Here is an 18383-nt window from a genome sequence, read left to right on the forward strand (position 1 = left end):
CTCAGTCCAGAAGGTGGGTACTATAGATTTAGGATGGTACCCATACGTACAAAAGAAAGGGCTGATCCCAAGTGCGCTGTGTACAGAATTGTTATAAGCGAACTCAGCTGTTGGTAAGAGGGAAACCCAGTTATCCTGTTGTTGGTTAATGAAACACCTCAAATACTGCTCAAGGGTCCCGTTTAGCCTTTCCGTCTTCCCGTTAGTCTGTGGGTGGAACCCAGAGGACAGAGCCCTTTCGATACCCAACAGTCTGCACAAGGCAGTCCAGAATTTTGAGGTGTATTGGCTCTGACGGTCAGACACGATCTTTTTGGGGAGACCATGCAACCTGAAGACATCTTTCATGAAGACTTCCGCCATAAGGAAGGCCGAAGGTATCCTGGGTAAGGGGGAAAAATGAGCCAACTTCGAGAAGGAGTCCACAGTTACCATGATACAGGTAAAGCCCTGGGAAACCGGTAGATCTACGATGAAATCTGTAGATATGTGCTTCCAGGGGCCTGAGGGAATCGAGTCTTGTTGAAGCAGGCCAAGGGGACTTCGAGTGGGATGTTTATTTTGCATACAGGTCAGACAGGTCTGGATGTATGCCTGAGTATCGGCTCGCATACCGGGCCAGTAAAAGGATCTCTGCAGTAATTCCAAAGTCCCTCGTAAGCCTCTATGCCCGGCGACCTTCGAGTTGTGACACCACTGGAGAGCTTGTATTCTGAGGTTCTGTGAAGGAAGGGTGAGCCTCCCTCGAGTGAAGTACAGACCATCCCTCTGACCCACCGGAGTCCTCCCCACTTGCAAGAGTGTTTCTTCTGGGGAAAGAGATCTTTCCCTCACTTCTTCCAAGAAAGACGATACAGCGGAAATGATCTTGATATGGGGAAACATGAGCTCTTTCTCGTATCCCAGAGAGGTCTCATCTCTGCGAGATAAGGCGTCAGCAACCTGGTTTTGGGTACCAGGTATCTATGTTATGAGAAAATGGAACTGTGCAAAGAAATGCGCCCATCGGGCTTGTCTGGTGTTATAACATTCTTGTTGAGGTAGGATCTGTAGGTTCTTGTGATCAGTACGTATCAGGAACGGTGTAAGCTTCCTTGGAGAAGATGCCTCCATTCTAGACAAGCCAGTTTCATAGCTAAGAGCTCCTTTTCTATGACGGAGTAGTTTAGCTGACTAGGGTTCAGAGTCTTGGAGAAATAGGCGATGGGATGTTCTTGGCCCTGATTTGATTGTAGGAGAACGGCACCAACCGCACCCGCGGAGGCGTCGGTCTCAAGAATAAAGGGAAGCAGTTGGTCCGGCTGTCTCAGAATAGGGGCAGAACAAAACCTTCTTTTCAGGCAGATGAAACTGTCCTCGGCTTCCCTGGACCATCGAAAGGGCCTGGAGGCTTTCTTTAGTAAGGAGGTGATAGGCAAAGTGAGTCTGGAAAATTCGGGAATAAACTTCCAGTAAAAGTTGGCCAGTCCCAAAAATCTTTGAATCTCCTTGACCGATGAAGGGGAGGGCCAGCCTAGAATAGCTTTGACTTTCTTGGGATCCATGGCGATCCCCACGCTGGACAAAATAAACCCCAGATAGGAGACGGAGGATTTGGCGAAAGCACACTTTTCCGGCTTGACCAATAAATGATGTCGCTGCAGCCTGTGTAATACTTCCTTCACATGACGAGTATGCTCTTCGGGCTGACGGGAGTAAACCAGAATATCGTCTAAGTAGACAACAGTGTTTTGGCCCAAGAGATCAGAAAATATACGGTCCATAAACCTTTGAAAGATGGAGGGAGCGTTGACCAGTCCGAACGGCATAACCTGATATTCGAACAGCCCATAGGGAGTGCGGAAAGCCGTCTTCCATTCGTCAGCAGTCCTGATGCGGAGCAAATCGTAAGCATTACGTAGGTTGAGTTTAGAAAAAACTACTGAGCCTTGGACGGTCTCCAGGATCTCCAGATTATGGGCATAGGGTACCGGTCCTTGATGGTAAGTTGGTTAAGCCCTCGGTAATCAATACAAGGTCTTAGGTCCTTGCAGTCCCTCTTGGGAATGAAGAATAGAGTTGCTCCTGCTGGTGATCTGGAAGGTCGGATAAGTCCGTTGGCTAAGTTGTCATCTAAGTAGCGTCTAAGGACTTCCTTTTCCGACAAGGAAAGGGGATACATCCTACAAAACGGAACCAGCGCCTGAGGGACTAAGTCTATCCTACAGTCCTCAGGTCGATGAGGAGGAAGTTCCATGGGTTGTTGGTCTTGGAACACTGTGGCGTACTCCTGAAGACAGCTTGGGATACAATGGATCGTGCTCCTCTCAGGGGCACACCCCATCTTGACGCTTTCGAACAAGGGTCCTGGAAGACACTTCTCCTGGCAGTAAGCAGAATGAAAACTTAGAAGATTGGCCAACCAATATATGGTAGGGTTGTGTCGTCGGAGCCAACCAATCCCCAAAATGACTGGGAAATGAGCTGCGCGAATGATATCGAAGCTCAGTACTTCAGTATGTTGTTGAATGGATACCCGTACCTCCTCTGTGGTGTGGGTAATGAGGCCGGAGCACAGAGGGGTACCATCTACTCCCTCTACCTTCTGGTCTTCCTTCTTGGCTATCCTGCGAAGGCCTACCTTGTCGGCCCATAGGGTGTCCAGGAAGTTCCCGGCTGCTCCACAATCCAGCAGGGCCAGAGTCTCCATTTCCTTTCCTCTGAACTGAAGCTGGACGGATACCACCATAAGACGTTGGTCGTCCGAGGGTTGGGCAGAAGTAACTGAAAGAGTGACATAGGAACTGGGAAAAGCCCCTCGGTAGTCCGTCCTGCCAACTACCGAGGGCGTTCGTTTCCCGGACGTCTGGGGGGTACATCTGGGCAGTCTCTCAAGAGGTGTGTGGAGGAGCCACAGTATAGACAAAGGCTGCCCTCTCTTCTCCTCTTCTTCTCTTCCGCTGTCAAGGGCGCTCTGGTTGCTCCTATTTGCATAGGTTCTTCCCCGGTGGATGGACGAGCGGCAGGTGAGGAGGTCGATGGGTGAGTCTCGGGTAAGAGCTGGAGTTACGGGTCTTTCTCTTTTCATTCCTCCGTTCAGTCAACCGAAAATCTATCCCTACAACAGCCTTTATGAGATCTGGTAAAGAATCGGGGCGAGGGATCCTAGCGAGCTCGTCCTTCAGCTCTTCGCGCAAACCCCTCCTGAAGATGGTGTATTGAGCCTCTTCTTGCCAGCCAGCTTCTGCAGCTAGTCTTTTGAAGGAGGAAATGTAAGTGAGTAGGTCAGAACCACCCTGACGTACATCCAACAGGTCTTCACTAGCCAGGTGAGCGCTCTCAGTGCGAAGAAATGTCTGCTTGAGAAGATCCTTGAATGCTACAAAGTTCTGTAACACTGGGTCGGACTGGGACACCAATGGGGTAGCCCACGCTAGGGCATTACCAGTCAGGTGTGTGATCATAAACCCCACTTTAGCGTGATCGGAGGAAAAGGCGTTCTGTCTGAAAGCGAAATGGATATTACAAGCTTCCAAGAATTCTTTAACTTTTTTCTCTGATCCGTCGAATTTGCCTGACACCAGAGGCAAAGGCGGTAAATCTGTGACTTGCTGTTCTCTGGTGGTAACTCTCTGTTGGAGAGCGGTATTTGCCGTCTTAAGGGCTTGAACTTCCAGGTTTAAGTTTTGTACAGCCGCAACCAATTCTTGAAGTTGCTGGGGAGTTGCCATGTCAGTATTTTGGCGTTGAAAGCTATCAACAATGCCTGAGGCTGTGGGCGTATCGACAGGGTTTTCCGTTATGTTGTCCACCCCACTCGAACCCTGAGAGTCTGCAAATTCCCCTTCCTCCTCACCTGATGAAGATGAGAAGTCCAACTTCTTTCCGCGGGATCGACGAGTGAAAGTCCTCCTCTCCTTGTGTAGATAGGGTCGGCCTCGGGAGGAAGCCACCGCAACCCTTTGGGAATGAATCGGCGGTGACTCCCCCCCGCGACAGACAAGTGAGGCAAGGGGAAAAGCCTTACGGCACAAAAACCCCTTCGGAGTGTAGATATCCGATGCAGCGGAACAAGAGGATACACCAAGACCAGCTGGAATATGGGAGACCGGAATTCCGGCGGATAGGGCTCAGTAAAGGCGAGTTGAGAGAACGGCACAAAATGGAATCAAAGGGGGGGGAGCCAGAGAGAGAAACTCAAAAGAGGCAAGGCAGGAGAGGAGAAGGGATGCGAGCAATCCACGCGCCCAAGAGAAATAACGGGGCGCAGGCAAGAGAGAGAAGAGAAGACAACGGAAAGAGAGGTGTAAGCAGAGGAAAATAGGACAGGAGCGGAACACCGCCAAGCGAGAGAACTGTGGAGCGCTAGCAACGAAGAGGATACAGAAGTTGCAACGCACCGAGCCGCTGAGCGTAAACAGGGAAGTACACTCGGCAGCGGCCATGATGGAAAGGACTAGACCGCTAACAGCGCTTGGGAGCACAACGTGGCGGCACAGTCGGACGGCCGCCATATTTCCACCTCTTCCATAAACGCCTGGAACCTGCGGTTGTGACACCTGGTCAAGGAGTTCAGGGATCAGAGGCAGAGGGTAACGATTTTTAACAGTTATCTGGTTTAATGTGCGGTAATCGATACAAGTTCTAAGGTCGCCTTCTTTTTTAGGCACGAAGAACAAAGCTGAGGATGCCTGGGACTTTGACGGGCGAATGAAACCATTGGCGAGGTATTGATCTAAATATTGTCTCAAATGCAGATTCTCTGGTTCAGTAAGGGCGTAAATCCTGCTACAAGGGGGTTGTGCACCGGGCACCAGATTGATTTGGCAATCGTACGATCTTTGGGGAGGTAACGTGTTGGCCTGTTCCTTTTGGAAGACTTGGTACTCTGGAGGTAGTTGCACGGGGACAGAGGTTACTGATGCTAGATTAATCTTTGGATTTTCTGGGTAGCAGGTTTGTGCACAATCCGGGAAGGTTATTCTCTTCGCTCGCCAATCAATTCGAGGATTATGTGTCTCTAACCAAGGGATTCCGAGAATAAGCTGAAACTGTGGAGCCTTGATTACATCATACACTACTGCCTCCCGATGGCCATCCGGACCTACAAGTGTCACCTCAGCTGTGGAATGTGTTACCGGTCCAGAGGCAATTTCGGTTCCACCTGCTGTGGTGATGACATCTTTGTTGGTTTTAGGATGCAGAGGGAGGTTTATCCTAGAGACCAATTCTCGATCCACATAGTTTCCTATAGCCCCGCTATCGATATATGCCTTTATAGCATGCAACCGTTTAGGCTGTTCCGGATCTACGAGGACCATTGGCACAATGAAATGCAAGGTCTGAAAGTTAGTTTTCAAGCTCGGCAAGCGGACCCCTACGCTTGCCGGGCGTGGTCGTTTCCCGATACAGAGTTTCCATGGATTTTATCAGCGGCTCCTACCACCTTCTTGGGCGGCTTAACCGGGCAATCTCGTAGAAAGTGTCCAGACACCCACAATAAAGGCATAATTGCATCTGTCGTCTTCTTTCCCGTTCTTTTTGAGTTAGGGGTCCTTTAACCCCTCCGATTTGCGTAGGCTCCGAGCCATCAGCCCCCTTTGGGTTAGCGTGGGTCTTGGCCAACACCCGGCTTTCAAACTTGGACCGATCTGCTTTTCTGTTTTGCAGCCTGTGATCCAATTGGACCACTAAGTCTATATATTCAGTGCATTCTTGGGGCGGATTTACAACTTGTGCCAGGACATCTTTAAGTTTTCCGTGTAGACCTCGATAGAATAACGTGATTCTTTTATCCTCTGGCCAACCAGTTTCCACAATTAGTCTATTGAAGGTTGCAATGTAGGATAGAAGGTCTTGATTGCCCTGTCGCAGAGATAGAAGTTCGTCATCCAGAGCCTGACCCTGGGAGTGTCGAGCAAATAACCTTTCCATGCTTGTTTGAAATCCTTGAAAATCACAAAGAATCGGGTCATCTTGAGTTACCTTTGGGACTGACCAATCGGCAGCACAGCCGCTGAGATATGACAACACAAAGGCTACCTGGGTCTGATCATTAGGGAAGGCCCCAGGTCTGCATAGGAAGTGCAAACGACACTGATTCATGAATACGGCGAATCGTTTGGGGTCCCCAGCAAAGCTTTCAGGTGGGGCCAGCGGCATGTTTCCAGGTAGATTAATCTGCACCGGGTTACTGGAAACCACAGGAACCGGGTAAAGGAGTTTGTCCAGCTTGACCTTGCAAAAGCTGTCTAGCCAGGTCATCAGCTCTATCCTTTATTACAATCACTTACCTCCTGAGGGCACTAGTCTCTTGACGAGCGGCATGCACTTCGGCCCGTAATTTCCCCAGTAATTGGGCCAACTGGTCAGTTTCGGAAGTTTCCATAGCGCCTGGGTGGGAATTTGTATGAAGGCTTCGCGTTCTGTAACGCTCACCTGGTTCCCACGGGTGCGCTGGTGTAGTCTGGATTGCTGTGGCCTCTTCTAGCGTGATGCGCAGGACCCGGAACACCGATTGGACAGGACCTCCAAATCGTGCTTGCCTGGCCCGTAGGAATATCCTTCTGCAGATGAGAAAGGGGATTAACAGTTTGCAGAATAGTGTGCTAGCTCCCCCTTTTCCCCCTTCGTTCCTCTCTAACTTCCTCTAAACCCCGGTTTAAGCTCACCTTATTGTATGGAAGGATGAACTCTCCATCCTGCTTCTGGTGCAGGGGCGCGCGTTCGTCCAGTTACTTCACTGGTTTTCAGAATGGTGCTGGCAAAATCCACTTGACTTTCCTGAGCGATGCGCCGTAAGTATGAAAGTTCAAAGTTCAAGTGAGGCCCCCTTTATGTTGTCTTTCTAACCTGTGATCTGTCCTTTATTTCAGGTGCAGAATGAAGGCGATGCGTCGAGGGGTTAAACTGCCGAGGTGAGTAGTGATGAGGACGATCCCTCTAAATGTCCTTATCATTCCCCAGAAATGTCTCTTGTCCTTTTCCCATAGGGGCCGGGGTACGGTACCTGCCAACGGGGCGGCGCCGACACGAAATGTGGAAGAAAAGCTGGTAAGTATTATGGCTGTTAATCAGGCTTTCCTTCTGTGTTCCTTCTGCTCACCTTTTGTTTCTTCCTCTCTCCCCTAGGTGCAGAGATGTGGCGTCCGATGCTGACAGCCGCGATGGAGCCGGGAGATGTCTCGAGGACAGGTGAGTGAAGCGTGGCGCTGCAGCGAGCAACGCAATGCTTTTAAATGGAAGTCTTTCTTCAGGGATGCTGGCGAGAAGATTCCGGATGCAGGTAAGAAGTTTGAAATAGTCCTTGGTTTTCACCTTTCTCTTCTCTTCCTTCCTTGCAGGTCTTCCAGGTTCGAGGCAGGCGTGGCTGGAGTCCAGGAGCAGGAGCAGACACTGTGAGCGTTAAGCTGCAGGAAGCAGAACAACGCGAAGCATGAGCTGCTGTCTGGGCATGGCTTAAATAGCTTCCAAAGAAGTCCCAGGTATGTATCCTTCCCCAACTAGGTATGTATCCTTCCCTGGCCACGCCCAAGTGAAAAAATAGTCCCTATGAAAAAATAGTCCCTTTCAGGTCTCAGGGAGGCCTGAAGCGTGCAGCATGGTCTGCATCAGGTAAGTGCACAAAACACCTCCCTTTATGAGCCTGGCACCTATGGCGCCAGGACAGATGTCCAACATGAGCCTGGCGCCAAAGGCGCCAGGACTGAGTCCAAAGAGCCCCTATAAGGGGCCGCTGGGCTTTTACCCAAGGGCATGATGCCTGCTTCCAGGGGTGCTGGGCCTGGCCTGGTGCTCCGGGGGTAGGCATCATGACAAGGGGCCCCAAGTCCTTCTGATTGAGGCTTACCCTGCGGACGGTGTTAGGCCCGTAGCAGCCCCCGACGCGCTGGGATCAGGACTTCTCAGAGCGGGTTGCTTGGGAATGCAGCCCAAAGGTGGTGGCAAACTCCATCTAAGGCTACATATAGGTGGGAGACCGATAGCCAACAAGTACCGTAAGGGAAAGTTGAAAAGAATTTTGAAAAGAGTTCAAGAGGACGTGAAACCATCAAGAGGTAAATGGGTGGGGTCTGTGCATCCCCCCAGAGGATTCAACATGTCAGGCAAGTCAGTCACCGGAAACAGTGGATCCCTCGTGGAACCACTGCCCAGGTGCACCCAGCCCTTGCAGGGTGCATTTCCTCCATAGTGGTGCACCGGCACCAGGTCGGCTGGGAAAGCCCCAGGGGGAGGTGGCTCTCCACTCTGGCAGAGAGTGTTACAGCCACCTGGTAGCAGTTTTGCCATATTCACCAGTCCCAGAGAGATTGCACGCCACTGCGCCCTCTTCCGGAAGCCTCCCCGACCCCTCTCAGGGGTTGCCTGCATGGTGACTGGGGACTGGGCCTCCTGCTCACGATGCGACTGTCGACCGATGTGGACTGTCCTCAGTGCACCTTGACCGCGTCATGCCGCTGGGCCAGCACATGAATATCACCAGAGGTCACAGTGATGTCGGTTACCAACCCGACGATCGATGGGAAGTGTCTGATTGCGGGGTGGCTGTGTGGCGCAGGTTGCGGACGCCTCCCGTCGGACCCAGACCAGTGCTCCTGGAAGGCAGCAAACCAACTCCCAGTGGTGCCGAATGGACCTGAGCACAGGGTCCAGTGGAAGCCCCAGGAGTGAGCTACCAGGGCTCTGTAAGGCAGTCTGGGCCTCCTGGGTTGGCATCCCAGAGCACAGTGCTTTAACCGACCAGATCCAGAGGGCCGGAGCAAAATGAGACTACCACCAAGTACAACAGTTGGACACCCAGGTGTATTGGAAAGCAGTCAGGGCAGGTCCTGGGTCCTGGCGAGGGCTCCCTGAGGCCAGCTGGGGCATTCAGGGTTCACAGCCCACAATAACTGAGCCTAAGCCCCACCCCTTTGGCTCCCCAGACTTCTGCCAAGGTATAAACTCTAACACCATAAGGCCAGAGCCCCGGGGGCCCCCGTCTGCTGCAACCCCCTTCCTGTGGCCATGGGTGCCCTGCAGCCAACATGGGCAGGAGGGCCAGCCGACGCTCCTTGCCAAGTTTCCCAGTTCCATGTGTGATACCTCGAGCTACTCCTGCTTTTTGCATCCAATGACATTCTGGAACGTGTCATTTAGTTTTTCCCATTACAAGGGTGGGTCGCATGCAGTGTGGAAAAAAAACAGGACTAGCCAGTCCTTTCAGCCGAAATATTCCACATGAAACTGTGAAACTTGGCAGCTGTCTCTATAGAAGAGTGGCATTATGGGAAATGTAGCCCTTCTCACTGTTGGTTGGTTGTTTGTTAGCCAGGTCGGAATAACTTCCTGTCATGTTCTCTAGCACCCCTCCTGGCCATAGGAACCTGACTAGGGTTTCACCACAATCCCCCTCCTCCCAGATCCTTATTCGTCACTCCCGTTCGAGGTGTTTCCTTTGTCACAAAGTGGCATTCTGGGAGGTGGAGTGCCCGAATATTGGGTTTTGCAAAATACTCAAGGTGACGTTACATGGGAATATAACTCTCCAGGTTATAGCTGTCAAAGCTGGCTTAGAAGATTCAGGGATGTTACCCCCAGGTCCAAGTGACAATAAGCAGAAGGTCACATCCTCACAGACTAACCACAATAGCTTTGGATGAAGGATATATTTGTCTGTGTTCAGATATATGGGTAATATTAATATATGTGTGATATAAACAAACCTAACATAAAAAAAATTAATAAGTAAAATCGAACTCTATTAGAAGCAACCATAAATTGATTGAAATCCATAAAAATAACAGTCCAAAAAATTTTTTTAGTAAAAAATCAAGTACCTTTTCTAAAAGTCCTTTCACCAACTCACTTGTCGGTTTTTCATACATGAAAGGCCATTCCTCAATTGAAAGTCGTGGGTGTCTTTTTCTTCTTTGTAGTGTATTCTTCTGACTAGGACAGAAAAAGAAAGCAGTGAATGTGTAAACACTCTTGATTCTTACTACCATTTATGCTATGTTATTGTAGATTGATAGTATACCAACATTCAAAGGCAGCTTTAGGGAACACATGAAGAAAAGGTGATCATTCTATGTTCTGTGTGTTCTAACAAAATTGATTGAATGTGCACAAACATACCATAACAGGATAAAATCATGCTTTTTGGAAAGATTGCATTGTTTAGAGTGCAGAATCACATTCACCGGTTTTCAAAAGGTTGACAAAACAATGAAAAGCAATACCTTGCGCTGTATTTTATTACGAATTTCCAGGTATTGTCATGGTGCTATTTTGAATTGCCTTAAAGTACTTAGTCAATAATAGTGATAATACATGCACAAGATGCGATAGAATGCAGTAGGCTTTCATTAAGCAGCCATTTGTTTACTGCCAGTTTCCCGTTTTTGCCTGTGTATCCCATGGTTCGTGTTTGTTGCACACTTCCTGCACTATTGCAAGCACTTTATTTTATTGTTTTAGATTTTATTCAAGGTACTTTCAAAGCACAGATGTGACCCCGAGAAAAACAGAGGCCTCCACTTTGAAACACGCAGTACACATCAATTTAGTTTTTTTATAAGTATAATATAGTCTTAAGACTTTTTATACATTTACCATAAAACAGAGGATATCACTATAAACAAGTGTAGCTCTAAAATACAGTCAGCAATTTACAATTAGGAAGTATGAAAATAAGAAAAAAGGAGTACAATATAATCACTGAACAGTCAATTACATTTCATCAATTAATTGAGATATTATTTCCCAGATCTTAATGGCATGTTATATTAAATTCATGTCATTGTCCGCTATATAACGATCCCAAATATCCATGCAATTAGAAATATCCGGATTTACATATGCCATCCAACCAAGCCGTTCCCCATAAATAGCTGAAACTTTCGCATTCATTGACAACGTGCGTTGAACTTTCCAATATATCCTCACCATAAACTCTTCACAGGCAGAGGGGTCTAGGTATGCCCGTCGAGAACCAGTTACTCCCGCAGAATTGTCTTTATTGAATTTCACTTTTAGAAATATCCACAGATATTTGTGATTAGGGAATTAAAGGATATATAGGGGAGTGGACATACGATTCAGCCAATAAGAGACGTATTCAGCACTGCTAGACTTGGTAGTCATATCCACCAGGATTTGTTCGGAGCATGAAACTTGAATACATACCAAAGGAGGTTGGGGAAGGTCAGATGCTTTAGATAACAAAACAATAGATATAGGCCCTCATTCGGACCCTGGCGTTAAGGGGTTAACGGCGCAGTAAAAGGTGTCTGCGTCGTTAAACCCTTAACGCCTTAATACGAGGTCCCTTTGCGGCTCCCGACCTGAACGGCTGGTCTGGACCAGACGTTAAAGTAGGGACCCGCAAAAGGACCTTGATGGCAATTACGGTACCGCAATTTGCGGTACCGTAATTGCCGCCTTCCCCATTCCCATTGAGCCCTATGGGGCAAAAATGGGAATGGGGAAGGGCCATGGAGAAAGGGGGAATTACCGCCCCGCCAACCTTGGAATGGGGTGGTAATTCCCCCTTTCTCCATGGCGGACTCTGGCATGGACCATGGTGCTGTTAGCACCATGGTTTAGCACCGGAGTCCTAATGAGGGCCATAATGTGTTAACACACTTGCCACATTCCACAAATCAGGCTATGGGAGAAGGTAGGTGAAGAGGGACACCTCAGTCCAAATTTGGAGGGTGTTGAATGAGAGGAAATACAAGAATCAATGAGTAAGCACAGTCCCAAAAGGTGTGTTTTACTTCTTTTCAAAAAGTGCCTGACAGAATGAAGGTAGCTCTTAGCATGGAGGTGATGCAAAGGGAGTTCTAGGTGGGTGGAGAGTCTCGATTATAGATAAATGTGGTTCTTTGCATTTATGATTTTCAGTATGATGCAAGCTGCGAGGACAGCTAACCGAGTGCCTTGAGTGTTGTAGTGGTGGTCATATTACGTTTAACCATATATCTGCGTGTAAAATGTTTCCAAAGTCTACGCGGGCAGACCAGTTGCAGGGCGTTATTGTTTCATTTTTATTTTCAAGGCGGCTCAATTGAAAACACACTTTCTGAGATTTCTTAATGAGGGGAACCTTGAAAGACAAGTTGGCACTGATTTGGATGGCCAAGATTTTAAAGACTTAGTGAGATTGGAAGTGAAGCTCTTTTGGGCCACTTTTCCAGGTCTAAATCTGAGGGTGGCATGAGCCACCATTAAGGAGGTTGAAATAAGTCTTCGTCAGGTTCCGTTTTAGTTACATGGCACAGATACAAATAGCAATGGAGTTCAGGAAGAATCTTAGTTGTAATTGTTGCTTGACAAAAACCCTCGAGCGTATAGTTGAATGTTATCAGCCTATGTATGGGCGCAGAGGTCTTAGTTGGCAAGCAGATCTCTCAGGGGCTCCACGAAAATAGGAAAAGTGCCGAACCCTTTGGGTGCAGTAGATTGCTGGAGTATGGCGTAGATCTGGAGTAGACCATTAACACAAGCTGGTGTTTGAAATCTAGGGGAAGAACCATTGCAGAACTGTGTGGCAGATGGCCATACAGATGAATGAGACAAGAGAGGAGAGCCGTATGGAATACAATGTCAGGTCAAGGTAGCCCAGTCGACAAGGGTATTCCTTATCTGTAATTCTGAGGGTGTCATCAACTTCTTGGTTTCTTGCTAGTAACTGCGATATCAGAAACATTGTCAATGTGTTTTTGCAGCTTGTTGGCCAAAGCACTTACACATCACTTACAAGAATCTTTCCCATAAAAGGGAGATAGAGCATGGGTCTGTAATTTGATAGCTTAGTGGGATTCAGGTTTATTTACTTATATTGTTTATAAAGAGCAGAAGAGGCACCAAAAGATGCCTGAGGGTGGTACACTGAAAGCTCCCTCATACAAGGGTGACTGCCTCTCCTTTGCCATCATAAAATCCATCACTGGGAAAGCAGTCACAGAAATGGGCCACATCAGCAATACCTCCCTCACTCATTGTGTTTTCCATAATAAGCTGAAACGAGGCCAGAACCTTACCTGTCAGCTAGGAACACACCTGCTCTTCATTGGCAAGATTAATGCAAAAAACTGTAGCCAATCAACTACTACAAAATATCTTGCAGCACAAACCTCTACGAGATTATCAGTCAGTCTTCTGGCCAAAATGCTATATGAAGGCAGCTACCCTCCACATCACAAATAACACACTGCATTTTATTGACTAACAGTATCCGAGCATATTGGTCCTGCTCAGCCCATCCGCAGCCTTCAACCACAAAGTCCTTCTTCACATCTTGCCTACTGGGGTTCTGTGAATCAGTCGTACAATGGTTCTCCAGATACCTCATTGAATGATATCAGCTTACGCATTAGGGCATTGACATATATCCCAACGACAGCCAATCTTCTACAGCATGCAACATGGATTTATATCCTCCCCCATTATTTTCATACCCTATATGATAATGATGTGTTATTTATATAGCGCCTAAATGCAAAGTGCTTTACAGAGCACTTATTAACATACAATATCACCCAACCGAAATTGGTACTCATTTATCAACCTCAGCAAGATGAAAGGCTGAGTTGGCCTTGCCGGGATTCGAACCTCCGACCAGCAGATCACGCTCAGATTGCAGCAGCAAGCGCTCAACCCGCTGAGCTATCTTACCAGCGCTGCATATGGTGCATCTGTGGAAAGAGAGAGGGGATGCACGGTTCCACAAACCTCTAAACAAAATCCACTAGCTGAAACACTGCCTCTACTTTATACATGCATGAGAGTCTATCGCCTACTGAAAACTGAATCCAAGTAAGACTGCATTTATTCCCCTCAGTAACCCCTTGTAATACGTGCAAGCCTGTGTCCAGTCTTGACTGAAGAAATTTAATTCGGACTGATTCCGGCCACTAATTCACTCCCTCTGCTAAATCCCCCATAGTCAGCACTAACTACACTCTCTCCTTAAAGACTACATTGGCCTCATTACAAGTTGGGCATCATTATAAGTTGGGCAGTGCAGGTTAAATGTGGCAGTATTACCGTACACTGCCGCATTACCACACTGCCCAACTACAGGTTTGGCAGAAAGTTGGAGGAGTCACCAGCCATGAGCTGTAGGTAAATCTGCCCGTTTTCTGCCAAATTTGGCAGAATTACAGCCGCGGAATTACTGCTGTGTTAATTCCACAAGAAATGCCCCATTGAGTCCTATGGACTTAACAAAATGGGGATTTACACCGCCATTGCCACTTGTAATCCGGCGGTAATACCGCAAGACCAACTGGTGGTAACAGTAATACAGTTTGGTGGTATCTGGGTGGATTTACTACCCAGATACCACCATACTCGTAATGAGACCTATTGCACGAGAGCTCAGACAACCCGGTAAAAGTGTAAGTCTGATTTGTTCCTGAATCAGACCTGTCCTCAGTGGGAGAGCAGCCAGAATGCTATAGCATGCAACTGCTTGTTTATTCTCAGGCACACATCACTTAAAGCACACGAATCTCATCCTCACCACTCTGCACTGGCTCCCAACTGTGGCTTGATGCATATATTACCTATAAAGGCCTCCATCCAAACTCTGAAATTCTTGGCTGACAAACCGCCTTTTGTAGGGGGATGCAGAGCCCTGCACAGCAATAAGAACCTATGCCTGGAAACGCCCAACTTAGAGCATCAACAAACTCTGAACTAATCAATCTTTCTCTGCAGGAGCAACAAATAGTTGAATTCCATCTCGCTTTCCTCCTTACCTCCAGACTCCAGACCTTACAGTATAAGAGGTACCTCAGTTTCAAGACTTTGGGGGTCATAACAAGTGGGGCGGTAGAGGTAAATCTAGCGGTATTTGAAGAAAATACTGCTGGATTTACCATCCGTCAAAATCAGGGCTGGTGGTGGTATTCCAAGCAGACTTCAGATAAAATTTACAAAGTGGCATCGACATTTTCTTAAACTTTATTTTACTGCATGCAGGGTGTGCCCTTCAATGCAGTTAAATGTTTTTTAATATGGCCCATGCTAAGAAGGTGAAAAGGTGGGCGTTTCTGAAGCCGCGTCTCACAACTTCACCCAGGTATTACGTAAAAGGTTGAGTATTAACCCATTTCTGCATTGAAAACAATGCACAGAAGTCGCTACTATGCATTGCATATTTCCACCTTCAGATTGAAGGTGCAGAATGGGTAGAATATTTTTTTTTTTTAAATACCTTGAAACGTTACCACTGGCGAAGGTGGTATTTCTGGAATACCTCCACAGGTAGTTAAACTACTGGCCCTCTGCACCCTCCCGATCAGTGCTGTCAGCTTTCTGCTTGCATTCTCACTCTTGTGCTCTCTGGACCTCACTTGAATTCAGTTAAGATCCATTTTGCATTCCCCATCTCATCCTTGCTTGGTGTTAACCTTACTGCCTCCTCCTTCGTTCTCATTTGTCTTTGCTGAGACCACAGCTGCTGTTAGCCTCCACCGCAGCTGCTCTTCTACCCATGTTGTCCTAAAATAGATGCAGTTAGCCTATTAGTTTTGATTCCCTGCTTGAATCATCATTGAAAGCTGTTAGCATGTCTGTTTCCATTATTCCTAATAGTTACCCTCCTTTCCCTCTCTTGAATGCATTTAGCTTTCGGAATTCATTCCAAATTCCACTTTGAATACTGTTGTCTTCTCTGCCAGACTCCTTGTTCCTCCCCATCCATCGTCACCATCGAGTTGTCCTTGCATCGAATAGCTATCACCATCCTTCCCTTTTCTCTTTCATGCCTTGCTGTGCCCATCCCTCAGCCACACCTTATTTAAGACATTTACTCATAATGCTGGGATGACCATTCCATCTAAGCACAAATTACATTACTGTCAATCAGACACACACAACGGTTTGCCTTTGTTGTTTATACTGACAGTCCCCTTCCCTCAAATGTTCTTTTCTCCAGGGATGTATACATCCGTATTATTTCACTTATGTAAGCTGTCGTAAAGTTGAGGAGGACCAATGCAATGCAGGCACGAAAAGTGATATTTACACAAAAGATTATTATCGATAGTTACATGGATGGTCTAAACTGACAAAATGGTTTCTCCTTGGATTCGAACATTTCAAGTCCTTATCTTGGCCAATCTCAGTCTGGGTTCCTTTCCCAGAGCCAGAGCGGAGCATCAGTTCACAGTCACTCATAGCCTTGGCGAGTTAGTGAGTCTTACGTTTTTAGTATCCCCTGCACTTCGTTCTTGTCTGCTTGGACTGCAGATTCTGGTCCTCTGCTTCTGACTGCAGAGAATACCACTCCCCTGAGTTTCTGGAGCCTGCAATTGGCCGCATGCTAGGCCAGTGCAAAGGGAAGGAGCCGGGCTGCGTGGTGGTTTACAAGACCCACGAGCTTCCACTAAGCACCTGATATCCTTTATTCTTCTGCTGGCTTGACTTCAGATTTCTCACCACCTGCTTGTCTTAAGGTCCAGCTCTGTTCCTTAAAACAGGATCCTCCCGTTCCTCCTCAATTGGTCAAAGCATTCTAAAACACACTTTCTTTCTTTCTGCACCTCCTCAACACCTCACTTAATGCGTATACCTCTTTCCTTCCCTGCCTCAACCTTCTTAAGCTTAGTGTTTACATGTCCTTTCTCCTCAACCTTATGTCTTGCCAGGTCTCTCTCACCTTACCGCCAACCTCCTTCACTCATTATATCACTTACACCTACCTCATGAACATTAACTCCGCCTTCTCCACTGACCATTTTTCGAACAACCTCCTTTATATTATCTATCAACTGCTCCTCAATTTTTTCTCCAAACTCCTCTTAACTTCCTCTTCAGTGTCCTCCAGTACAACACTCTTGCTTCCTCCTCCTTTCTCTTCCAACTACTTCTCTAATATTTCCGTCTCCTCTCTCCTTTCCCCCAATGTCTTCTGTAATGTTCCCTCCTACCACCTCTCTTACATTTCCTCCCTGTTCTTCTCAACTGCTCTTTTTTCCAGCCACCTATTCCCTGCTTTCCTCACCTACTCTCTCTTCTCTGCCTCTACTGCCTCTTCCCTTTGTCTTCAGCAACCTCCCAACCGCCACTACCGTGTCTGAATATGAGTTCCTTTTAAAGAGGTCTAACTCTTCCCTTACATTCAGAAGTGGAAACACCTGTGTATGATAATCGGACCTATAGCAGGATGGGAGCAGTGGCTTTGGACTTTGAAATGCACCTCTTTGAATTAGAACTCTCCTGTGCTGAGCAACATTGATATGATATGATATGATAGGTTATTTATAATGCGCTTAATATCCAGAGGTTCCTAAGCGCGGACCCAGAGATCGAACCTGTGGTGCTACATGTCGTCTTGCTTCCAAGGCGAGCACGTTGCCCCTGAGCTATCCTTCCGAGACATTATGGACCTGGCCTATTTTAGGCTCGGCTGCCACTTTGTAATTCATGTTTGTCTTCGGGACGCGGCTGTGTCAGTGATTCGCTGTGTGCTTTTTGTATGTTTGGTGTGTATTCTTCAATGTTCATACGCTTTCCACCTGTCTTCCTCAGCACGGGCCACTTTCATAGTCGCTCATAAAGCGCTGGTCTCTTATGATTTTGGAGAATCTTAAAGACATGAGAATCCATTAAAGGAACAGTGATATCAATGTCTCCTGCCTTAGACCTCAGGCAAGATTGGGTGGTCCTGCAGATCCCCGTGTACTTCCTGCAGGCACAGCATTCTGCCCGGCTGCAATAGCCACAACATCCGTTACCCCCAGTCAGAGGCAGGAGATTTAGTAATAAAAGTAAAATATATTTTTGTAGGGCAGAGGTAAGCAAAAGCCATATACAGTAAGCAAATGGCTTACAGTAATTTAAGACGCGTTGTGTTTGTGTGTGGGGTGGGGAGGGTGCATGGAATGATACCAAGGAGGGGTATAGTGAAAGGGTCTGCGGTCAATTCAAAGTTCTTTGGAGGGCAAGGAACAAGTTACTTTCTCCAGCATGGGTCTGGCATGGATTCACATGCTCATGAATATTCCCCGTCGTCAGGCCGGGATTCCTCGGTAAAATAAAAAACAGTTTCACTTTCACTCTATAACTGTATTTCTCCTCTTAACCAATCACTGTCCTATGGGTCTTACTGCCTGATCCAATGACAGTCCTCTCCCTAAGCCCCACTTCTGGCAGCCATCTTACAGGTAAGTAACTTGTTCCTTCTCCAGCATGGGGTCTGGCATGGATGCACATGCTCATGAATAACGAATACACAGTAGTACACATTACACAACCACAGGAGGTGGCAAGACTCAACAGAAGTAATCAACACTTATCCCCGGAACAGACTCACCTCAAGCGAACAGGTTGCATAGCACTGCCTGGCCGACTTTGGACTCCTCCCTGGAATCCCTGTTAACGCAGTAGAACCTCGTGAAGGTATGCATGGA

At 47.5% G+C, this 18383-nt stretch overlaps 1 protein-coding gene across 1 annotated transcript in view; it reads right to left on the reverse strand.

Moving 5' to 3' along the window:
• Nucleotides 1-18383, reverse strand: part of RFTN2 (raftlin family member 2) — a 483996-nt gene that overhangs the window by 306250 nt on the left and 159363 nt on the right. Inside the window, exon 3 of the mRNA XM_069615738.1 lies at nucleotides 9798-9909. Coding sequence (XP_069471839.1) covers nucleotides 9798-9909 — 112 coding nt within the window. The remainder of the gene's footprint in view (nucleotides 1-9797; nucleotides 9910-18383) is intronic.

This window comes from Ambystoma mexicanum, chromosome 9, assembly GCF_040938575.1.
Source record: "Ambystoma mexicanum isolate Mex_15411 chromosome 9, UKY_AmexF1_1, whole genome shotgun sequence".
In the NCBI taxonomy this organism is placed as follows: Eukaryota; Metazoa; Chordata; class Amphibia; order Caudata; family Ambystomatidae; genus Ambystoma; species Ambystoma mexicanum.